Raw genomic sequence first — 26,607 nt, 5'->3', positions numbered from 1 at the left:
AATATAAAACTCATGATTTGACTCCTTAGCTGTATATGCAAAATGATTTATTTCCAGTCTTTTCTGACTTGTATGCTTACTGTTAATTTTTCTTTATTCCAATTTTGCTAGCTTGTGTATTTTATAAACACTGCTTTCTAAATAAAACCTTGTGCTAAATTGTTTTCATATGCCATGAAATGTACAGTATATTCAAACTTCACAATAACGTGTTTGTTTTGCCCTTTTAGTTAAAGACAAGAGGATACCTTTTTGAATCTTTGTCTCTCTGGATGAAGTACGTTCCCGATGACAAACTACAGTCAATTGTGGATATGTTAGGAGTTCAAAACTTTACAGCTGAAAACAGAATACGCTATCCAGAGCTCTGTTTGTCAGTACTGGAGGGACTTTACCAAGCTATGAAACTGCCAAATCCAGCACAGTTCCTTTGGGCTATTTTGTGTACCACAACTGAGAAAATATTGCATCTTCTTCCAAATGAAATACAGGTTTGATCAATGTTTCATATTTTGTGGTTGGGGTGGAGAGAGGCAGGAAAAATGAAAATGTCAGTATACTTTGTACTGTAAATACCTAACCAATAAGCTAGAAGAGTGCTTTATATTGACTTTTTTTTTTAATGATGGTTTAAATAAATAATGCAAGACCCACAATAAGCCTTTCAATAATTATTTATCCATGTTTTGAAATAAGGGATACAATTGTATTGTAGATTAACACTTTGCCTGAGCACATATTTACAATTTTTCCCACAAGTTTTTTAAACCACTTTCTCCATTTCAGATTTCAGATTATTCAGAAAAGCATCAGGCACTATACAGTATCCAGTCTTTGAGAAGACATAGTCCATCACAGGGATGACTTATGTACACAGCTACTCTGATCCGTACTTGACCAGTTAGAATTGTGAGTTTAACCTTCATGTCCTTGGGCTGTGTAAGGATATATACAGTAGTTATATCTACTAGTATACTTGTTAGGCATACAGGAATATTTTCATTGGGCCACAATTTCAAATTACCTAATGTGATTAACAATCATTTGTTCACTTCTTTCATCAGCCATAGAAAAGTAGAATGTGGAATATGTGGTAGCCAGTGTGTTAGAAAAAATGATATTTCTCCTTCAACAAAGATTTATAAAGTTTTTCTCATTTGAAATTGAATACATTTTAATTTTAAAGCAACAGTGAAACAAACTAAATCCAAATACTACTGAATTTATTTTTGTTTGTGCACATTGATGTCACACTTGTGCCAATACCATGACCTTTTCAAAAATCAGATTTTAGCCCTAAGAGGGCCTGACTTTTAGACATTGATCTATCCATTTACTGAACCAGCATAGTCGGTCCATTATCACAGGCATTCAGAGTCTGTCCTGGCTACATGAGGTGCACACTTAGTCAGTTTAGTTATCTATCTCAGAGTACATTTAATCAGTCAGGTTATGTTAGAGTTACTAGTTAACCTAACACGTCCAGACATTAAAGTATATGGTATAGATTTAATTATTTGTTTACATATAATATTACTCATTCTTCTTTGATGAAGAATGCTCAGATTTTCAGGAAATTGTTAAATATAAAAAACGTTTTGGATGACTCTTTACAGTTATACATACACTAGCTGGAAAATCCTTTGTCTAGTGTAGGTGTGTAGTAAAATGGGCACACCCAGATCTAGCAGTGTTTTGCCAGTTTCTTTTTATGGAACTGTTCAAGTACAGCCAAATTGTTTGGGAATTGTTGATGGACTGCAAATTTCCTGCAGAGGGCAGAATGTTTCCTTCTGGACTTATTTGAGGCAAAGTCTGTTTTCTCCATTACACTTTTACCTTTATTCAAACAAGTACCACTGTGTTTGGTAAAAAGAAAATTCATTATACAATGTCATCTACACCATGTACAGTTTCAGAATTTTCATAATATTGTTTTGCCTACCTCAAATTAGAATCATCAAAAGGTCTTGCTTTCAACCCTTAAAGATCATATTACAGACAGTTACTGGTACATACTGACCTGTATTTGAAAAAATGACATACAGATTCTGCAGAGATGCTATGAGGTTATTCTTGGCTTCTTCCCTTTTCTGACAGCCATTCTAGAGGAATGTCGTGACCTAAGCGAAGTCTTGCTAGTTTTATACACTTCATTTATGAGTCATGGTCTTACACATGTTTAATAGGATGCATGTCTTTTTATGTCCATTTTATAATTTTCTGTAATGTAATTTACTGTTAGAATTGACTGTTTCTTCTATACCATATGTGAGTATATTGTGATGTTCTATTCACTGTCTGTTGTTGGCATTGTATCACTGTATTTAGTCTTTGGGAGGCATGTAAGAGTTTAAATGTCTTATGTACATTTCACAATAAATTGGAATTGAACCTAAATGATTTTGCTCTGAAATATTAACATTCAGAGCAGTTGTAGCCCAATGGAAGTACGAGGTGTGGCAGAAAAGTAATGAGACTGGCAACACTGCAAGCGATCTGGCAACGCTGCGCTGTTGTCCTTGATAGAGCACGTGTATCAGTACCTTCCCATAGCTCAGTGCGAGTTTCAACTCCTTTCGTTAACTACGTGATTTTTGTAACTGCTATTAGCGAGTTGTGTTTTTGGTTGTGCGTCACGCAAAATGGAACAGCGGAATTTGGAGCAACGTTGTGCCATTAAACAGCAAGTGTGACGTTTGAAAAGGTAAAACAGGCCTATGGTGAACATTCTTTATCCCGAGCTCAAGTTTTTCGCTGGCACAAATCATTTTTGGAAGGCAGAAAACACGTTGAAGATGAACACCGTTCAGGGAGGACTTCAACTTCGAAAACCAATGAAAACATTGAACGTGTGAACACTCTTGTGAGATCAGACCGTCGTTTAACATTAAGAATGTTGAGTGAACAATTAAATTTGAACAGATTTACCGTTCATCAAATTTTGACTGAACATTTGCACATGCGAAAGGTCTGTGCCAAAATGGTGCCGAAAAACTGCCCTCTCCATAACAGAATTTTTGACCTAAAAAGGCATTCCTGTGGTTCCCCAGCCCCCTTATTCACCTGACCTCAGTCCGTGTGACTTTTTCCTTTTTCCTAAACTGAAAAATGTCCTGAAAGGATGTCATTTCAGGACTTTAGAAAACATCCAAAAGAGTGTAACGGACATGCTGAAGACCATACCGGTTGAAGACTTCCAGCGCTGCTACCAACAGTGGGAACAACGTCTCCATCGGTGTGTAGCTGCCCAAGGGAACTGCTTTGAAGGGGATAACATTGATGTTTGAAAAAAATAAAAACTTTGGTAAATAAAAAATCAGTCTCATTACTTTTCTGCCACACCTGGTAAGTTAACCTGTTGTTTGGTTTGAAAGGGCATTAGTTGTACCAGAGCTAATTTAGAAACTGCTGTTATAAAATGGTGTGTATAGTCATCACACTATTTTTTAAGATTAAGTTTCTAATTTGCTTTTACATATTAACATTGTATTTGGATGCTGTGTGTTAGAGTCTAGTCTAACATGTAACGCTGAATGTTTGTTGGTCTGATACACAGATCTACACTGTTGAACCTGTCTCAACCAAATTTTACACAGATTTCCCATTTGTACAGGGGAGGTCCACAGGTCAGGGGTCCTCAATTATGGTTCCAGAAGGTGTCAGTGGCTTTATATTTTCATTTCAACCAGTTGTCAGTCTTTGGTAATTGCGAAATGTGATACTTAATTATAAGACTTGTTAGTGCTTTCATTCTTCCAAGACAAATCATATTGTAGGTTTTCTCTTTCTAGGAACATTATCTGTATATTTTTGTTGAAAAGGTCTTTCTTTTCTTCTCATTTATTTCAGACCATTTTGTTAACACAGATATTTCATATATACAGTAATCCCTCGCTATATCGCGCTTTGACTTTCGCGGTTTCACTCTATCGCGGATTTTAAATGTAAACATATCTAAATATATATCATGGATTTTTAAGCTGGTTACGCTTTCTGCGGACAATGGGTCTTTTAATTTAGGTTACATGCTTCCTCAGTTTGATTGCCCAGTTGATTTCATACAAGGGATGCTATTGGCGGTTGGCTTAAAAGCTACCCAATCAGAGCATGTATTACATATTAACTAAAACTCCTCAATGCTAAAAGATATGCTTCCCGCGTGGCGCTTGTTTGCTTCTCTCTATCTTTCTCACTCTCTCTGCCTGACGGAGGGTGTGAGCAGAGGGGCTGTTTGCACAGAGGACACGGACGCTCTTCTACAAAATGCCGCTTTATCGCGGTGCTTCTGTATACTTAAAAGCATGTATTGATTTTTTGATTGTTTGCTTTTCTTTGCGAGCGCTCTCTCTGACATTTTCTGCCCCTGACGGCGCTCCTTTAAAGATAAGATATATTTGCTTTCTTTTAATTGTGAGAAAGAACTGTCATCTCTGTCTTGTAATGGAGCACAGTTTAAACGTTTGACTAAAGGGTGTTATTTCATGTCTAGAGGGCTCTAATAATGTTAACAGTGTGGGAGAGTTTATAAGGGCTTAAAATATATAAAAATAACCATACAAACATATGGTTTCTACTTCGCGGATTTTCACCTATCGCGGGGGGGTCTGGAACGCAACCCCGCGATCGAGGAGGGATTACTGTACTCATTTAAAGAGACAAAGTTAGCTGGAGAGATGGTTAATTTATCATTTGATTTAATTTACTAACTAGTGGCTGCTTAAGAAAACAGAAAACAAAAACATATGAGTTATTTGCAAATCTCATAAACCCAATTTTATTCACAATAGAACATAAGAAAACATATGAAATATTTAAACTGAGAAAATGTACCATTTTAAGAAAAGAATAAGATCATTTTGAATTTGGTGGCAGCAACACGTCTCAAAAAAGTTGCGACAGGGCCATGTTTACCACTGTGTAGCATCCCCTCTTCTTTTAACAAGAGTCCATAAACAGCTGGGAACTGAAGAGACAAGTTGCTGTACCTTTGGAAGAGGAATGTTGTCCCATTCTTGTCTGATATAGAATTCTAGCTGCTCAACAGTTCTGCATTGTCTTTGTCGTATTTTACATTTAATAATGCACAAAATGTTTTCAAATGATGAAAGGTGTGGACTGCAGGTAGGCCAATTCAGCACCTGGGCTCTCCCACTACGAAGCCATGTTGTTGTTAATAAATGCCTTATGTGGTTTAGCATTGTCTTGCTGAAATATACAAGGCCTTTCCTGAAAAAGACGTCTTCTGGAAGGGAGCATTTGTTGCTCTAAAACCTGTATATTCCTTTTAGCATTGACGGTGCCTTTCTAGATGTGCAAGCTGCCATAGGCCCATTAAAATGCAGTCCTTGGGCATTAATGAAACCCCACCCATCAGAGATGCAGGCTTTTGTAATGAGTACTGTTAACAAGGCAGATGATTCCTCTTCTATTTAGTCCGGAGGATGCATTGTCTGTGTTTTCCTAAAAGAATTTCAAATTTTGATTTTTCTGACCACAAAACAGTTTTCCAATTTGTCTTACTCCATTTTAAATGAGCTATGGCCCAGAGAAGACATCTGCGCTTCTGGATCATGTTCGCATATGGCTTCTTCTTTGCACTTTAACCTGCATTTGTGGATGGCATGGCAAACTGTGTTCACAGGCAATGATTTCTGGAAGTGTTCCTGAAGCCCATTCAGTAATTTCCATGACAGAATCCTGAATGATTTTAATGCAGTACCACCTGAGAGCCCGAAGATCACGGGCATCTAATACTGATTTTCGGTCTTGTCACATGTGCACAGAGATTTTTCCAGATTCTCAGAATCTTTTGATGATGATATGTACTGCAGATGATGAGATAATCAAAGTCTTCACAATTTTATGTTGAGGAACATTATTCTGAAATTATTCCACAATTTCTAGAAGCAGTTTTTTTGCAAATTGGTGAACTTCTGCCACTCTAAGATGGTCTTTTTATACCCAATCATGTTACTGACCTGTTGCCAATTAACCTAATTACTTACAAAATGTTCCTCCAGCCGTTTCTTTTTAGTACCAGCCTTTTGTTGCCTCCGTCATAACTTTTTTGAGACGTGTTACTGCCATCAAATTCAACATGAGCTAATGTTTTTCATTAATTAGTAAAATATTTCACAACATTTGATACATTTTCTATGTTCTATTGTGAATAAATATATTTGCAAATCATTACATTCGGTTTTTATTTACATTTTACACAGCGTCCCAACTCTTTTGGAATTGGTGTTGTACTTTAGCAGCTATTGACTGAGCTGTAAGTAAGAAATGATTTAAAGCAAAAACTTGCAACCACTACAGACCTCCAGAATTGTAATTAAGGACCCCTACTATAAGCTGTTTTTGTTCTAAAATATTTCCCTTGGGTACTTTAATTAGAGACTACAACTGCGCCTAAGAGGGCCCTAAGAGGCTTTTTTGAGACTTGAAACAGGCATACAAAGTTGCTCCTCATGGTGGGTTAAGTCATTGAAATTTTAATTTGGACTTTAATTTTTCTCCCTGGTAAATTTATTTAGTGACCACTCCTGCACCACACCTCCACCCTGGCTATTGCTAGCTACCCCTGCTAATACATGAATACAAGATCTGATTTTAAATAAATGTAATTCATAATTAAAATGTTAGCTGAAAACATTTGAAGAGATGTGATGACACTTCATATGCTCTGTGTATAGGTCTCTAGTATCTGTGTTAAGATTGTTTATTTGGAAACCTGTTTAAATTATGGACAGTTATCTATTCTTTGAGGTTCTGTGTAAATCAAAGGAGAGATGAAATGATGAAAGCATGTACCATTAACAGAAGATAGTCTTCTATCCAGAATTGGTGTCAGTTGAAGTTTTTATTTAAAAGAAAATAGACCCAAATGGTTCAGGTTCATGTTAGGAACTTGCAAGGGCAATTAAAAAGATTTGAACCAGAACCTTAAAGGGTTATTCTAAGCTTCTGATTTTGTAAATGACCAAAGCTTTAGCTCCTGAGTACTAAAGCATGTGTTTTACAAGTTTATAGCATTTGCAGTTTACATTGCATGTTTCCTGTTCAGAACCAAGTCAACATAGAATATCTGCTTAAAAATGGCAAAAAACAAATATTCAAATATGCATCTCTGGTAGTAAAGAGCAATACACCTTTGAGTTTCATTCTCATCCAATCAATTTGTGTCACAAACTAATACAACTGTCAAAAGATTGGTTGTATTATGGCAGGGGTTCCTCTCAAATATGACGCTTGGTCTAACTAACTAGTCTTCTCTATCAACAACAGAAGAAAATGTTGCTGCTGTGTAGCATATTATAATGAAGAATTGAAGAGTGACTGTGTATGAGATAGCAGACACTATAGGGATTAGTTATGGATTAGTCGCATCCGTTCTTCTTTAAAAAATGAGAAAGCTCAGCAAATGTTGGGGCCCAGAATATTGAATTAAGTAAAGCATCACGTAATCCAGCATTCAAAGATGCATCTGGAGCAAATATAAATAAATGGGGGCGAAACCTGCATATATCACTCTGACCCAGAGTTAAATAGTTAAAACAATGGAAGTGTGTTGACTCACACTCCATAGATTTTAGGGGCTGCTCTGGGGAAATTGTGAATTTAAACAAATGCTGCAACTACCCAATCTTCCAAACCTGGTCCTGTGTGATTACCACCTGTTCCTCAATCTGAATAGCTGCCTCTGTGAGGTTTGCGATGCCAATGATGAAGAAGTCAAGCTAGCCACAGAACAGTATTTGCACAAGCAAAACAAGATGTTTTATTTGAATTACCTAGAAAAACTTAGTAAAACAAAGCAAATTTAATTTTTCAACATTATCCCCATGAACACTTGTTACAATATTAACAAATGTTTTGTCTCATATGTCTCTCTCAAGACCTTTATATCACAAGTCATATTAATACCATTATTCAAAAGGCAGAAGTCTGCTGATCCTGTAAGAATATGTTGGTACTTAATTTTATTATGTTTATTCTTAACTTATTTTTGCCATTAATGAAAACTTGATTTGGACTCAAAGACACCAGTTTCCATGAAAAGAAAACATTTTATTTCCATCAGATGAGTTCATTAAACTAAGTGGAATTTGGTATTGTAAGCTATAGTAATTTATGTCTTCAAGCAAATATACTATGTGTGTTTGCACAATAATATACTTGTGAAAGTAATGAAGTACTTGGACTTTTCAAAACTATGTTCTTGGTCTTTACAATGTTCAATATTGAAAATACTTTTTGGTGGTAGCAAAGTATGAAAATAGCTGATGGCTGACATTTCTCATTAATTATTTTCTTCTCCTCCTTTAGGAAAGTGATTTTGAGCTTTATATGAAACTTAGTAAATGCCTGTCTGAGATGGCAGATACTGAAATCGACAGGATTACTCAAGTTAATAAGGTAAAAAAAGTAAAGTACATATAGAGCATATGAAACATCCTGGTGTTATCGGGGGCTTTTATTAGTGTTGCATTGTTGGCCAAACTCTGGTACAACAAGATATATAGAATGCTATCACTTAAGGTATGGATAGATGAATTGCACTGTACATGGATGTACAATCTGCAAATGAAGGCACATCCCACAGGACAGCCACTTTTCATGACATAGACATGTTCTGTATGAGAGATTAGAAACTGCAGTACATACTTACTCGCCATAGCATTACTGATATTCACTACAACTGTAGTGTCTTGGTGTAGGTGAGAGTGGCATTGGAGACATAGGTGAGAATTCGCAACTATAGGAAAGTTCATCCATTTACCCCTGGATTGACATGCATCATGACTGGATGGTACCTAACTAAAATTAAAACACAATTGGTGTAAAAGTGATGGTGATGGATCATGCAGACCACATTCAATTGGTCAGAAACAGATAGCAATCACATTTAACAAGAGTAGAAATGTAAATGTCTTTTTTGTCCAAATCCAACAATTCAAGTAAACAGAAAAGACAAAAGAATTGTGCAGGGTTAGCAGTATGGTAAACTATGAAAGGTGTGTCAGCACTGACACCTGCTTAGCTTTAAAAAGTGAGTGAAGTGGCAGCAGCAGTGTTTTTTTGACCTACTATCTCCATCCTGGGACTATCACATATTTAGCATCATGCAAAAAAAAAATAAATTGAAGCCTTGTTTTCCCCTCTAGATCCTTAAGAACTTAAAATCAGTATTTTTTTTTTCCCTTGTGATAGTCATCCAGACATTTAAAGCTTTTTTCTTTAATAAAAACAGTTTCTAAGAACATATCATTGTTATTGTGCCATTGTAATGCTGGAATATTAAACCTTAAGAAACATTTTATTATTTTGTTAAGTTGCTTAAATATGGCTGGACAAACTACACAGTAAAGCAACATGTCTTTCGATTTTTTTATTGTACTTTTTCAGTTGTGGTTGTTACTTGTATTATATTTATCATCTTTTTTTTAATTTCAGGACAACAATTTGAAGATGACCTTTGTACGTGCCTATCTGGTTTCTCAGGGAAGAGTACCTCTGCTCTGTTTAAATGATACAATAGCCCCTTCCACAGCAGTGAATCATCCAAATGTGATTTGTTGGTTCCTCCTCCTTAGTTTTTACCAGTGTCGTCTTACAGTCAATACCAATACAGGTGAGGGTCATATCTATCATGTTTGCCATTCTTGAAAATCATATCTCTCCCTTCCTCACCCAAGACACAAGAAAGCTAATTTATTTTTCTTAACTTCTTTGGCTTTAAAATGTATGTTCAATTCACTACAGCCAACTCATGTAATAGTGTATGCTTTCCCTCATCTTAGCAGTACAACACATGTTCAACATGATGGCCAGTTAACTTTTAATGTTAGGGTCATACAAACGTAATGAACAAATGTGAATTAACAAGAAATACTTGTCTGGTAGTAGGTTAACAGGTCAGTACCAGTACCACAGGCATCACAAAGTAGACCAGAACAGTGCCTCTCAGGGCCATGCCATGCTAAAGAAAACTATATATATATATATATATAGTTTTATATATATATATATATATATATATATATATATATATATATATATATATATATATATATATATATATATATATATATATATATATATATATATATATATATATATATATATATATCATTGCTCATTAGAACACACAAATAACTCACTGAATGAGCTGAAGTGGTAGTTGTGTGGGTAAATACAGCTTATCAGGAAGCCTCAAAGCCAGAGGCTCTACAGGTACAGACGTGACATCAACTATGTGCCAAGAAGAACGCTTCAAAAGTCGTCCTGAGGATGAAAGTAGTTGTCAAAAAACCACACTGAAGAACTGCAAAAGAATTATACAACTTCACTGTCTATATTTGGACAAGTTAAATATATTATTTCTTTTGTACCATATTTCTCTTGAAGTGGTTCAAAGTATGAATTCAAATTCTAAACAGAACACATTTCCAGGGAGCATGTCCCCCTGTTAGACCCATTTGGCTGCAAGGAGGATGTACCCTCATACTAAGGTATATGGGAACTTGCACGGCAAAATGTTTACAATGGGAAAATTGTCAAAAATGCATAATGGTTTACTACTTCATTTTACAGAAAAACATTTCCAGCTTGTTCATAAAATTACAGTAAAGTAATATTATTGTATTTTAAAGTATAAAATGTAAATAATTTAAACTGAAGCACAAATAGATACAATATGCTTAAACATCCTATATTTATTTTAGAAAAAGGCCTAATGATGGTAAGAATATCAGCTGCTAACAGTTGTGAGACCTGTGATGTATCTGCTTAGGAATTGCTCACTTCTCCCTGCCAGTGGCTATACTCCCTATGATGGCACAACTGGGATGCATACATAAGACACTGGAAATAACAATGAAGAGATTGTAGCTCGCGACTAAACGGCCAGCTGCTGACCTAGCTGCTTAAATGTCATGGAGGTTATTGCACAGCAGTGTGCACCTCTTATTACACTAAGTGACACAAAAAGCAAAGCACAAAATGACTGAAAATGTTGACAAAGTACATAATGCACTGCACTGTACTGTCACACAGCATTGGTGACAGGTGCTACTTATTGATCTGTGTCAAAACTATTTTATTTGTATTAGAAGTAAAACAAAAAATGGAAGTTACTATTTGAAAATTAATTGGATTTCAGTTCTTATGTGCTGCTTTTGTACCAGCGATAAATAATGTTAAGCCCAGAAGGCTATAACTTGAGACTTGCCTGTGTTAGGTGCTGGGAATAAGTGCAACGTATACATTTCTAGGGGATGGCAAAGCTTGTGAGTTTGCTGTTAGACTTCAGTTAGTCGAACTCTGCAGGGACACCTGGTGCAACAAGGAAGAGATGAAGACTAATTGGTGACCCACTCCTGACCAAAGCAATTCATATAGAAACAATCAGAGTGTCACTGGTATTTGTTATTTTGTCTTGAGTATTTAGTAGTTTCCTTTTTCTGTGTAACCCTATGTTATATTTACTTTTATATTTAAAAATTATTATGAATAATTTAGGGAGTGGAGCTGGCTCTAGACACCTGCTACTTACCACATCTAACAATATTAGCATGTGATGTAAACATGTAATAATTCCATCTTTTGTTTCACACCTCAGTGAAAAATGATTAATCTATATCAGTCACATTTTCATAGCTGAGTAAAAAAAATGCCAGACAAGGACATATTTTTTTTAACAGCATCTGGTAACTGAATTTATTGCCGAAGACAAAATCTCAGTGAGTGCCTTTCATGCAGTAATTCAGTCTGCATATGGATGTGATTGAAAGTATGCCATTATGCCAGGTGTTGGGTAAAACACTTTGAAAAGAGAAACGAAAAGCAAACATTATCTACAGAGGCTGTCCACAATCTTTATCTACTGTGAAGAATAACATTGATGAGAAAGAGACAGAAAGACAGACAAGTGACAATCACAGAAGTGGTAACAAGAATAGGAGTAGAACACTAAACATAACTGGAATAAGGCTCTTTTGCTAGGAATTCTTCAATCACCTAGAACAACAGCATTGATGTACTTATTTCTTATTCATATATTGTTGTATTATTATTATACAAACCTTGCAATTAATATAGTTGCAATTTTGGAACAACCCTATCTTTTTTACTTTGCCTTTTTATTAACTCATAATTCAATTTCCTTGAGGCATTTACTTTTTATGTTTAGCACACTTAATCATTTTGTTAAAATGACACCAGAAAAAACTGCTTTGTAGTGGTCAGTGGCTAGTTTGCTAAATTGTTAGAAAGGAACTTCTTAAATCTCTAATTATCTTTAACCAACTTTCCAGAGCACTTTGTCAGTTGTATAAATTCAAGTATTTATGATTCTGTGTGGTAATCTAAGTATATTGCTTACACAAATAAAACTCTCCTGGATTTTAGTCTGTTTTTCATTAGAGTCTGGGAATTATGGTTTCTCATTCATAATATTCTTAGACCCAATACATCCAGCGCTGAAGCCCAACTGGTACCCATTCCAGAATTGATTTTTGCCTTATATCTGAGACTACTTGGTTAGTATATGGTTCCCTTATCACCATGAAAACCAGGGAATGGAAATATTGTCCATCCTTCCATCCATTATCCAACCCGCTATATCCTAACTACAGGGTCACGGGGATCTGCTGGAGCCAATCCAAGCCAACACAGGGCGCAAGGCAGGAAACAAACCCCGGGCAGGGCGCCAGCCCACCGCATGGACATAGTGTTTTTTTTTTCTTATTCAATACATTTAAAATAAAACAAAAACATTTAGCAATTTTATTCTTTAAAAAAACACTTCAAAAGTCAATTTATAAGCCTAGCACACAATGCACCATTTATAAATAAAATTGTAATGCAGCTAAAAATTATAATTATTATGCAATATGCGCAAATGAAGTGTGCCCTTTTTCAGTTGTAGGGGTTTTCATTTTAGGACAGGATTAAGAAAGATTTCAGTTTCTCAGGTCAGCTAACCTGTGCTAGAAGCAGGACTAAAAGAAAGTGAGTTGCCACAAAATTTGAAATGTTTGTCAAGACTGTATTTTCTTCTGTTACAGGAGTTTTACAGAGAATGGAATGGCTATTAGAACTTATGGGACATATTCGAAATATTGCTTATGAGTCTACTCATTTGGAGCATGGAGACATCAAAGAGGTATAAAGCATCAAATATAAATTTAATTCTAAAATCATTTTTGCTTTTTATTACATTTTAATGGAAATTAAAATAAACTCCTTTTGTGCATTGTCATTTTACACTTAATAAATTGTGTTTCAGTATAATGTATTTAATAACCAGTTATGCTGAGAAAGAGAGATCTTCATGTTGCAGTCACTAGTTTTCTTGTTCAGTGGACAATCATAGTTTATCATCATTTATTCATAATAAACATGCAAACATAAAGCTGCAAGCAGTGGTTAAGAAAATATATTGTACTTAAAGTATAGCAGATTGATTTGAATTCAGATATCTTAAACACATTTCTACATTGTACATAAAGAATGACCAGCATAATATTTCATATGACCACACCATACCCTTAGTATGTGACACTAGCGAATGCTTGGCTGTATGGTGTGATGTTAAATACGGCCTTTTTTCCTTTCTGGTAACATGGTGATTTTTTTTTAGTGTACCAAACAGAATCTTAAATTTAGACTTGCTTGTAAAATTTATACTGCTGTTACTTCAGACTTTAAGCTATTCTTTTAGTGCTCTCTTTATTCATGATTACTTGTTAGCAAGGCATACTACATGCTCGTTGCCTAAGAAAACAGACTTGCAGAGCATCTCCAAGTAAAGTTTTTCCTGAATACCTGGTCAAACTGGCTACCAAATGAAAAAATATTCTATTCATTCTTCAAAAGGTTTATTATTTTTCTATTTGTATTCTCAGTAATTTCTCTGTAGGGTTAATGTCACTTTTCAGTCATATAATATTTGAACTTTCAGTTCCCATTACCTTTATTTTATTCAAAGAACTTTTATTCAGAGATAAGAAATGCTTAGTCATTTGTGGGATACTTGAGGATTCTACGTCTCCATCAAGGAAAATCCTCACATTGGTTATTGCTGAAAGTTCATAGGCCACAGCAGTACAGTCAGTATCATCTTGTTTGGCATACTTAATTTGGAGCTTTTTTGAGGCTTAGCCCAAGTAAGCCAGAGGCAGGACGGATACCCAAGAAGTGCATGGAGGACTCTGAGTGAGAAAGAGTGTCTTGATATATGTACTTTCAGAGAAGAGGATCCATGTGAAATTCTTCTACTAAGGGAATCTACTTGTAAATTAAACTCATGTAAACTTATGAGGTAATTTGGTGGAGTAAGGATGTAGTAAAATAGTCTTTCTAAACCGCAAGCTGTGCTATTGGTACTTTTGGAAGCCACCCATCCATCCATTATCCAACCTGCTATATCCTAACTACAGGGTCACGGGGGTCTGCTGGAGCCAATCCCAGCCAACACAGGGTGCAAAGCAGGAAACAAACCCTGGGCAGGTCACTAGCCCACCACATGGCACACACACTAGGGACAATTTAGAATCGCCAGTGCATCTAACCTGCAAGTCTTTGGACTATGGTAGGAAACCGGAGTACCTGGAGGAAACCCCACGCAGGGAGGACCCGGGAAGCGAACCCAGGTCTCTTTTGGAAGCCATTCTATTAGTAATTTTGGTATGATGCCTTATCTTAAGACACTTATATTCATAATGTTACATTTTCATACACTATAATTGATTTGTTTCCGCCAGGATGTCCCCCTCCCCCACTCCTGCTGGGGTTCCCATTTACCATTTATGTCTGTTTTGTTCATTTTTTATGTTAACATTGTTAATCATTGAGCTTGTATATGTCTATGTATCTTTTTCTATGTACCATGTGTTTTGTGGGTGGTCCCCCAAGTGGTAGGGTCACCAGCCCATCACTACAAAGGGACCAAGGCCCTATAAAGGCTTTGCGAAAACCCACTGTCCCTTGCAGTTCATTGAACATGCTGGCATGGATGAATTCCCTGTTGTTTACTGTTTCTTTTTTTGATCATCGATTTGTTTGGATTTTTGGCCTCTGTGCTCTGTTTTTTTGACCATTCTTGGAATTATTGTAACTTGTTTACTTCTGGGTTGTCTTGTTGTTTCAGACAACTCCTTTTGCTGTTGTGCTCCTCAGAGCTTATTTTTGTGCCACTGACCACATAAAGATTCCACATTTGCCCTTTTCAATACCGGCTGGGATTTGACAATGACCTCCTTCTAAGGGGTGTTTTGAGTCATTTTTGGGACTTATTGTGCTAAAGACCCCAAGTTTATTACAATAATACTGCACTCTTGCGTCTAATGTAAGACTTTAGTGGCACACTAAAGCTTACCATTTAACTCTTTTAGGGTGGATGTCGACTTTTGTCGACAGAAGGGGTTGAGAGCGCATGTCGACTAAAGTTGACATCCAGGGATAGAGGGCGATAATCAGCTGTTAATGGCGACAAATCTCACTGTCACGTCACAGGCATTCCCTCTGTGCTTGGAGGAATGCTAGACTCGTTGACTCGGCAACTAATCCTAGCATATGCGTGAGTTGCAAAATGTAAATAATGGCAAGATGGCATCGACATGTGACAAGGGAGTGAAGCGAGTGCAGAAAAGAAAACACTCGGCAGACAATGTTTTGCGCATTATCGCGGAGTCGGACTCTGATTTTCCAGAATCTGATTTTATTGACAGTGATCAGGAGATCGAGCAAGAGTGTGAGAAGCCGGCAATAGCTGATCAAACACCAGCCAATGCCGCGCCAGCGGATCTGCTGCCAGTTGAGCACTTTTGCGCAGCCGATGCATCTACGGCAAGGTTCGCGTGGGATAAATACACAGACAGGGATCCGTTGAGAGCCGATCTGTCTACTGGACTTCACAAGACGGCATGGCTTGCTGTTGGACACGACAGATCACTAGCTGCTGTACTTCAGGCTGCTCTCTCCTGATGCTGCTTTTCAGCTACCGTCAGACGAGACAAACAGGTAGGCAGAGAAATTTTTTGAATCGCGGGCTGCGTTTGCATCGCATTCTCGTTTTTCAAAGTGTAAACCCACAACAAAAGACGAGATGAAGCGTGCTGTGGTATTACAAATAGAGATGGGACAGAACTGGTGATATAACTTCAGGGAGCATTGGTCCAAACGTGCTTTATCCCCTGGTGGCTTTGGACAGGTTATGCAGTATGGGGATAGGTACATGCTGCTGCAAAGTTTTATTCACTTCTGTAATAAACAGAAGCAAATCCCATGGGGTAAGCCAGGCTATAATGCCATGCATAAAGTTCATAAAGTTTCAGAAGATGAAAAGAGGTGACAATACAGTTTTCATGCGGGCAGAAAACTTGGTGGCAGTGGAATGGCACGATGGCAAAAGGGTGACTTGTCTCTCTACAGTACACACTAACAATATATGTGAGAAAGTGTAGAAACAGACAATTCTTTGAGCAAAATCAGACTTTGCAGGACTTTGCTGTGTAAAATGTATGTGATATGTATGTGAAATCATAGAGTATGCAGGCTCATACAACATGCAAGACAGAAATATTTGTCAAAAGTAAATATTTTTTGTTGATTTGATATGTTAACAATTGATTTGTGTACTTTTTTGAAAAATGTTAGTTTTTGGAAAAATATTCAGCCCTGGGAGATGATAAAAAAAAAAAATAGCCCTAAAAGAGTTAAAATAATGCCATTTAATATCTATAGTAACTCCTTTCTTAATTCACCTTTGGATTCTAGTTAAATTAAACCTTGCTTCTACTGTCTACTTGCACAAACATAATTCAAAACATACTGAAAAGTTGCTTATGAAAGACATATTCACCACAAACTGAAATTTTAATCATATATTATTTTTCACACATTTTATATGACAGCTATAATTCATTCAGAAATATGACTCTATAAAACAACACCATGAGGCTGTTGAAATTTTTAAAAATGTTTCTCCTATTGCTTTATCAGACATCCACAAATTAAATTGTTTATTCTGTACAGGCAACAGATTTCTTATTAAGCATATTTTCTGCGGCTGTCACTATGTGGGCTGACCACGCTTCCCCACTACTTATTGGAGTTAGTGCAGAATGGATGTACAGCAAGCATGGAGGTCCACGCCATCATCAACCACCTGCTATTCTGGGCAGACGTTCGTCCGATACACTGACGGTTCAGCATTCTTTGGATCTCCTTCCCTTTAGCATTCAAATTTTGCTTGCAAAAGAACCATGGAAAGGTCAGACTCAAAAGGTAAGTGTGGGAAACCTTAAAAGATTTTTGATGCTTGTTTTAGAGTGTTATGTAATTAAAAAAGATTTGTGATTAGAAAATAATCTTTGCATTGTTGTTGATCTTCCTTATCTAAAATGTTATTTTCCTTTTCTGAGTAGGAATTCAACATTCCAGGGGCCTCCTGTATAAATGGTGCATACGCACAAAAATGCTTCATACTCCCGTTTCCACGCTCAAATCGCGATGTATAAAACCTAAACTTGGAATAAAGCCACGCACATTTTCACGGTAGCTCATACCCTGGCGTACGCAAATTCTCTGCTCGGTTTTGCAAACTGCCAGCACCCAACGTCAAAGCAGTGGTTTTGTTCCAGTGTGGTTTCCCTTTCTTTTTTAGATTCACATCCCTGACGCGGCTTTATCATATACACTGAAATTAACCGCATATTGTTTATTAGTTTAAGGCATCTGATTGTAATTAACCTGTAACAATATAATGGTCCAGGGAATAGCCAAACTATTCCAAATTACATAGCTACTTTAGCGTTGTTACTCTCACTGCACCTTCTTCTTCTTCTTCTTTCAGCTGCTCCCGTTAGGGATTGACACAGCGGATCATCATCTTCCATATTACTCTCACTGCACCACTTGGAGAATTTATATCACTGTATCTGAGTGTGGAATCACAGCTCTACAGCATTTAATTGAAAAGAGAATTATCTGTATACAGCATCTAGCACAGCTATGCTGAGTATTTGAACTGTTCTCATGCGACAAACGCCTTTCCTGTACGGACTTCACGGTTCAGAAACAGTTTCTTCCCAAGAGCTCTAAACGCAATCAATCAGTCCATCAAGTGCCCCTTGTAGAACTGTTTGTACTTATAAATACAGTTACCTTACTGTAAACTTGTGATAGTTATCATATTGCACAACCTGAGCCACTTTATAAAGCGCGTATTTACATATGATGACGATATCATTTTTAAGATGAAATGCAGCAAAATATGTTTATTATATTATACAGATAAAACTTTAACTTCATTGAAAGAATCTATATTGTTAATAATTAAACGTGAGGAACGGTGTTGCAGCGCTAGCAAGGAGCTGGCGCTTTGTTCACGGATTATTCCTGCCTCACGCTGTATTCTTGCTGGGGATGGCGCGACACTGGAATGATAGATGGACAGAATAATTAAACATGTACTATAAAGATAATTCAATTTTCCTTAAAAGTTTTGAAGAATCAGTTTTCTCAGCTTACAGATGGCTTAATGTCTGTTACAGAGCTGATTGTGTGGCGATTGGGTATTTTGGAGAAAGAAAAGGAAGGACAGGAATTGGGGGTTAGTACGTTTGACAGAGACAGTACTGCTGCAATAAATTATTTCATCAAAGGTTGCACACGGCGCAACAACCTTCTTGCATGAGGCATGAACAATCTCTGGACCGGGCGTCAGCTTGTAACTATCACTTCGCCACCGTGTGTCCATGTTTAATAACATGCTTTGATTTCTGTCATCATGAAAATGATATCAAGTATACATCTCAGTATTTAAATTATTCAGAAAGCTGTAATATCACAAATGTAATGGATTCTGTGTCCTGTCGGAGGAAGAGAAAGCCCGTTTGAGAAGCATGTAGTGATTCACACACATATAGCACATAGAAGAACATATACAAAACAAAGCATTTAACGTGCTACTTTAGTTATGATGGGATTTGAGAAACTAGTACATTAAACAATTTTAAGATAAAGTTTATGATGTTCTGCTTTAATGACAAAATAAACTACGTGATTAAAGTGGAAATTTTGAGATTAAAGTTGACATTTTGTGCTTTTTTCCCCACTGTGTCCCTAATTTTTTTTTTCTCTGTACCCTAATAAACTTTCATATGACACTCAGAGAGTGGGGTACGACTCGCCTTTTCACAGCGACTTTGGTATGTGACAACTTCTTTTTTATTTTGGGCACTGTGCGACTTTGTGAACTTGAGCTTTCGAGTTTCTCTGGCACTCTTTGTCACTTGATCAACTTCCCTTTGTTTTTATACCACTGTTTAAATCAACAAATAGTACGTTTTTCCTTGCCTCCACTTGGTATTCGCTGAAATTCTTCCATTTCCCCCCGTGCTTTTGCCATTGCCTTTTCACAGAACGCTGAGCTTAAGGGCTATTTACCGTATTTTTTGCTCCATAAGACACACTTTTTTTCCCCACAAAAGAAGGGTGGAAATGTCTGTGAATCTTATGGAATGAATATTGCGTCACAGACCGTGATGTGTATTCCCTGACAAGAGTTGACATCCAGGGGTAGAGGGCAACAATCAACTGTTAATAATGACAAAACTCACTGTTACGTTACAGGCATTTCCTCTCTGCTTGGAGGAATGTTAGACTCATTGACTCGCCATCTAATCCTTAAGTGTGCGTGAGTTACAAAATGTCAACAAATGTAAACAAAGGCAAGATGGCATCAGCATCTCATGACTTCACAAGATAGCATGGCTTGCTATTAGACTCAATAGATTACTAGCCGCTGGACTACGTCAGGCTGTTCTTTCCTGAAGCTGCCTTTCAGCTACTGTCAGACAAGACAAACAGGTATGTAGAACAATTTTTTGAATCGCGTGCTGCGCTTGCACCGCATTCTCATTTTTCAAAGTGGAAACCCAAAACAAAAGACGAGATGACGGGCTTTGTTGCATTACAAATATAGATGGGACTACACTGGCGATCAGTGGCGGACCATGCATTTCACACCTAGGCCTTCAGTAGTGCTCCGTCTAAATCAACTTGACCCTCAAAAACTAATTTATGGTTATAAAAACCATCTTAATATGCAGAAATACAGTATAAAGAGCCGTTGCATCGCAGATAGATAACTTCTGTAGCCACAATAAATGCCTTTATTGAATAGACAAACCAGGGGTGAACAAGTTCCTTTCTACTGCAGCTACAGCCACGACACACATAAAAAACATCAATAATAACTCATAAACTTGCAATATTATTTAGGAAAATCGCAACATTTTACTCACCAAAAATTGATTATTTGTAAACAAAATCCATCCTCCTCTCTTTCCTCAAAAACAGTTCAATTACTCTGTCGTACAGATTATCCATGCACTTCAGTTCCATCACGAAGTCCCTTTCTATCGCCATCGAAGCTAATGCTGAAAGTCGAACCTGCCCTGTCGTACTTCTGTCATAAGTTTTAATTCACTTTAGGGCTGAAAATGTCCGCTCGACAGAAGCAGTGCACACGGGAATGGTCACCGCCAAATATACCAATGTGTACAGCTGCCCCATGCTCTCATTCAGATTTTTCTGATGAAGGAAGTCAAGGAGATCAGTGGGAGATTTCCCTGCAAAATCATCCATGGCATACATTGCAGTCAGTTCTGTTTTTAGCCGAGACAGATCAAAAAGTGTTCTGTGTTAAACTGGAGAAGGCTGCATGCGGGAAATTTTTCTTGTATTCCTGAAACTTCTGGGGATCGAGCAGCGTGACAAACATCAGTTTTTTGTGGTCTTGAAATCTGGTCTGTGACTGGCAAATAATATTGTCCAGAATCCTGCCATGGAGTTGGCCGTAGTGCACGCAAGGATCTTGCGCTTGACCTCTTCGTGCGCTCGGAGTGCCTGCGGTGCATTCAGTGGCCTCGTAGAGTTCCTCATATCGGCTTCTATCCAATCAATGGGTCCGAATACGGTGACGTTGCCGTACGCCTGCTAGATGGCCGTACTGACACCAACTCAAAATCTGATTGGTTGAAGCAACAATTTAATCGACAATTATTTTGTGTTAGAGGGCCTGCAAAACAGATTGTGAAGGCCTCTTTGACTTTGACTCTGCCTGGCAACCAAATATGGCTGAAATGTGATTGGTTAAATGCTTTAATACGAAAATACATGTCTGGAAGCAGCACAACCATCGGAAAAGCTATGAAAGGAAGCGGACAGACTATTTGGAATTATTTAATAAGTATTCATGGACAAAATATATTTAACATCAGTTTGTGATTCAGATATTTTTTTAGGCCAGCAGAGAAGTCCTTGCAGGCCCTGACAGCCCACCACTGCTGGCAATATAACTTCGGGGAGCATTGGTCCAAACGTGCTTTGGACAGGTTATGCAGCGTGATGATAGGTACGTGCTCCTGCAAAGTGATTGTGAGCAACTGAGCTTCATAAATTCTGACACTGACGATGAGGAGTTCTTGGGATTTTCAGAAAACTACAAGAGTGCTTTGAACCTTAAAGTCTCTCCTCATTTGTTAATGACAGGGATGATGGTTCTTAATACAGCTGTTGACTTTATATGGTTGAAATATTATTCTGCTCTATTTTATTAAATATCTTAGTACACCATTTAGTTCAGAATATTTTTTTTCTTGTGTTCCTCCTCTAAACCTAGGTGCGTCTAATGGGCAGGTGCATCTTAAGGAGCGAAAAAATACGGTATATTGATTTGCATATTCAAAGAGGCGTAATTCTGGGAGAGGTTGGGGAGTGGCATCAGGCGCGTGCACATGCGTTACTTTTCACATTGACTGGGATTTATGGAGCGGAAGAATGTGGAAGTTGGTGAACGCACAGAATTATGCATCTGGATTTTTTTGTGTGTATATGCATTTCTGTTTTAGTGTGAATTCTACACACGGCGTTGTGCATGAGGCCCCAGGTGTTTATAGTCAAAAGCAAACTGTTAAATTAATCATTGAACTATGCAGATGAAAATAAATCATTGAACTATGCAGATGATCCCCCATGTAATTGTTCTTCTTTCACTGGGTAATGTTTACGTGCAAGTCATCTATATTATCCTAATAGCAAATAATATGAAAGCACAGATTAAAAATATTACCATGTTTAAAATGTGTGTATTTTCTGTATTAGCAAGTAAGAGATAAATACTATATATCAAATGAGCATTTTAGTATCAAAATATCACCATATGGTAGAGATTTGATAAAAGCACTCCTTATAGGCAGCAACTATTCAGGTACTGTACAGTTCAAACCCAACTCTCACCATGCCTCTTCAATTGTCAAAGTTATTGTACTGTCCACCTTAAGAAATTCTCTGTGGCAAAACAAAACTTAAAATTTCAAGTCTGATGCTGGCTGATATACAGGTAACATCAGATGCTTGTCTTTTAGGGAGAAATTTTCTCTATGCTTAGTTTACATTCTTCAACTTGTTAGGAATTTAGCAGGCTGCTGAGCACTTAGTACAACAGGTGTTTTTTCAGTCAAATGATATAACTCAGATTTTTTGCATTCCTGCAGCAGCCTGTTAAACTTGACAGAAATAAAACTAAGTAACACTTCGCCCTATCCCATGTGATACTACTATAAGTCACCATGCTTCTAGTAGATGTATTTGATCCAGATAGCCGGTCAACCTTAAACCTTTCTCAGACCCCTTCCTGCGATATTGACAGATTAAACAAGATAATTAAATGAATACAGGTGGAATCCCATTATAATTTAACTCATGGGACTATAAAAATATTTTGTTATAATGGAAATTTTGTTACAGTGAACATGGAGAAAATACATATACTATTGTGACCGGGGTCTCCATCTGTAATAGCAGTGGAGCAAGAATAGCTCTGTAGCTGCTCTGCTGTGTTTGGTAAACAATAAACCAAGGGCAATGTAATTGGTTGTCCTGTGCAGGATCTGGTTTGCTTGTCGTTAAGTGTTTAGAATATTTAACATCAGGCTTTGAAATGCTCTTCCTCTCACTCTTCTGATCTTTCTTCTCCTGATTGCATCTACAATAGCAGTGATTCTGAGCTGCTTTTGAATGAACTCTTAAGGCTGCACCTGCCTTCTCAATACAGTAATAAAAGTACCCATATTTTCCTTTAAAACCTGGACTCTCCTTCCTGCCTCTCATGTAACTCTGTGATCCAAGCTTGACAATATATGAATGTAAAACAGCGCTTTTTAAACTGCAAAAAACATTTTATTTGATAATGAGACATTAGATGTAACTTCTTTTTAATAGAAATACAGGTGTGAATACAGAATACAAATGAGATTTTAGATGAAAATGAAGGCGCCATTTTTCTTCATTCTGGATTCAGCTTTTTCTACGACTGTTAAATTTTTTTTTCAGCGTAAACTGACACCATTCCTGACTTTTTGTTTATCTCAAAGAAAAATTTTACAAGCGCTATGAAACTCGGAACAGTACAGTATCCGCACGTGACACCCATGCAGAGGCTAAGTGGAGTACTGTCTCTGAATTCGGCTACACCTGTATGATGTCGTGCCTACACTCTTATCAAGACTGCCCGAGACCAGAAATCTTAACTTTAAGAGAGCCTGTTGCAGGGTCCCCGAGACTTGGTGTGGAAAGTGTAAGCATGGCATCAAGTATTTTTTTGCATCGCATTATTGGCCATTTTTGGTTAAAAAAATGTTTGTTATACTGAAATTTACATTTTGTTAAAACGAAATTCGTTTAACATGATATTGTATGTACGTTTGTCCAGGCCCACAAAAGGTATTTTATTTTGTTACTTCGGTGTTTGCAATGAAAGGGTTTGAATAGTATAAAATGACCCACCACAGCAGACAAATTGGAGAACAAATATAATAAATCAATTATACACAAATCACAAAAATATAAATGGCAGCAATCTAATCTGTAACAGCACCCCACCACCATTCCAACATATATAGTAAACAAACAATACTGAAGGAAAAAACCTTCGACAACAGACAACACACAGTTCTGTCACTTCTTAGATGAAATTACAATAATTTTTCTCTCATTTTGGCAGAGTCTCCAGAACACACTATCCCAGAACAATAAAGATTATTTTCAGCTCACCCAGTCTTGACTCCCTTGACTTTCCCATTCATTTCTTTCTGTAGTATGTCAGCTGATAAAGTCTTTGAGATGGCTACCTCCAAGCTGGAAAGGGTTTCGACCTTTAAATGAGACAATCTCCAATCTGGCATTGGATAGTCCATGCCTGTGTCCTTCAGCACAAAGCTTGTGTTTTGTATAATTCCTTTCTTTCCTGCCTTTTAGCACTTTTTTAAACTATAAATTAGTGTCCATGGCAACCTCCTGGAAATCATTGCAACTGACCATACCTCACAAAGGACCTCCTTATTGTTGTATGGCAAGCATAGCTGTTTCATTCCTTCCAGTTTTACATATATGTCCTTGACCACCTGCACGATGCCCATCTCCTTTTACTAGCAGGTTTCTTGAAGAAGGCAGTCTTTACCCACATCACTGGTGATGCAGCCTCACTGCAAGTATTTATAGTGCTGCCACGTCTCTTCCGCCAAACTGATGACATGACCAAAGCAGGTTGAATGTGCATTGTTAGGCATAACCAATTTTAAAACTTCCTGGTATGCTTTCAAGACAGTATGATTCATTATCTGTCACCACTGCTAAAATGTCATTGACCTATACATCTGTACCTTCAACTACTAAATATCTTAAAACTAGCAGAATACCCGCGCTTCGCAGCGGAGAAGTAGTGTGTTAAAGAAGTTATGAAAAAGAAAAGGAAAAATTTTAAAAATAACGTAACATGATTGTTAAAGTAATTGTTTTGTCTTTGATATGAGTGTTGTTGTCATATCTATATATATATATATATATATATATATATATATATATATATATATATATATATATAGCAAAATACCCACGCTTGGCAGCGAGAAGTAAAAAGAAAAGGAAACATTTTAATAATAATGTAACATTATTGACAATGTAATTGTTTTGTCATTGTCATGAGTGTTGCTGGCATATATATATATATATATATATATATATATATACATATATATATATATATATATATATATATATATATATATATACATATATATATATATACTAATAAAAGGCAAAGCCCTCACTCACTCACTGACTCATCACTAATTCTCCAACTTCCCGTGTGGGTGGAAGGCTGAAATTTGGCAGGTTCATTCCTTACAGCTTCCTTACAAAAGTTGGGCAGGTTTTATATCGCAATTCTACGCGTAATGGTCATAACTGGAAGCAGTTTTTCTCCATTTACTGTAATGGAGATGAGCTTCAACGCCGTGGGGGCGGAGTTTCGTGTGACATCATCACGCCTCCCACGTAATCACGCAGTACATAGAAAACCAGGAAGACCTCAAAAAAGCGCTTAAGAAAACATGCATTATATAATTGAGAAGGCAGCGAAACAATAAGAAGTGGCTCACGTGAACTGACGCAGTGCACAGATAAAAGGCAACAGTTCCAAAGAGCGCTGAACAAAACCGAATTACACAATTGAAAAGGCAGCAAAAATATGAAGCGTCTCATACATACAAGCATATTCATAAATCCAACTACTGCGGAAACAAAGCACACGTTGGAAAAAGTCAATGTCCCGCTAAAGGAAGACAGTGTAAAAAACCCGTGCATGCAGTGTGTCAGGTCTCAGATAAAGAAGAAGACGAGCTGTTTATTGATGCAGTAAGAAACAATCGATGAATGAAACCTGTCATCTTTACAGCGATTGACAAACACGGAATGTAACTTGAACACAACACATCCTACAAATACGAACCTGATTGAAAGAAATAATGATAATCAAATCCTTGATGACAGCAACACTCAGTAACACTCACAAAACAAATACTGTATATTGACAGTCATGTTACTTTATTTTTAAAATGTTCCCTTTTCTTTTTCTAGCTTTTTTAACACACTACTTCTCCGCTGCGATACGCGGGTATATATATATATGTATATATATATAACCCGATCTACATACTCTAATAATGGATACTTTATTCGCCATCAATGATTGTTTTGGTAAAGCCATACTCAGTGTATTCATTAGATGAGCGGTAAAAAGTAAGAGCGAGGGAGGATGACTTATTGAGGCATGCAGGCTGTAGTCTTGCGTCAACTCTATCTGAATTGCGCGATCACATTTGAAAAAATATATCTTTTCAAGTTCTATTTAGTCCATATGTGTCAAACTCAAGGGCGCGGGCCACATCCGCCCGGCGTAATTATATCCGCCCGCGAGATCATTTTATATACTGTATTATTGTTATTAAAGCCGGGTATATGAAGCGCTGGTAACACAATAAACTACAGATCCCATAATGCAGCGCTTCAGCTGCCTTGCCGAACACTTACATCGTTAATCAAGTCTAGCTTATGATGCTGCAAGTTATTGCGAAGCTAGCTCACACGATGCTGAAGAGAAAAGTTGATTCTGAAAATAGAGCCTTTAAAACCGATGGGAGGCTGAGTATATGTTTACTGAACCCGTGTGTCTCATTTGTGGAGCTAATGTGG

General features: G+C 37.1%; 1 protein-coding gene across 2 annotated transcripts in view; it reads left to right on the top strand.

Moving 5' to 3' along the window:
• The window catches only part of focad (focadhesin), a 363,839-nt gene that overhangs the window by 317,835 nt on the left and 19,397 nt on the right, over window positions 1–26,607 (top strand). For both annotated transcript variants that reach the window (XM_039759173.1, XM_039759172.1), the window contains 5 exons: window positions 231–491; window positions 8,332–8,421; window positions 9,460–9,637; window positions 13,074–13,171; window positions 17,044–17,295. In XM_039759173.1, the coding sequence (XP_039615107.1) occupies window positions 231–491; window positions 8,332–8,421; window positions 9,460–9,637; window positions 13,074–13,171; window positions 17,044–17,295 (879 nt within the window). The remainder of the gene's footprint in view (window positions 1–230; window positions 492–8,331; window positions 8,422–9,459; window positions 9,638–13,073; window positions 13,172–17,043; window positions 17,296–26,607) is intronic.

Source organism: Polypterus senegalus, chromosome 7 (assembly GCF_016835505.1).
Source record: "Polypterus senegalus isolate Bchr_013 chromosome 7, ASM1683550v1, whole genome shotgun sequence".
Taxonomy (NCBI): domain Eukaryota; kingdom Metazoa; phylum Chordata; class Cladistia; order Polypteriformes; family Polypteridae; genus Polypterus; species Polypterus senegalus.
Note: the sequence above shows the minus strand (reverse complement) of the source record. Positions and strands in the feature narration are given on the sequence as shown.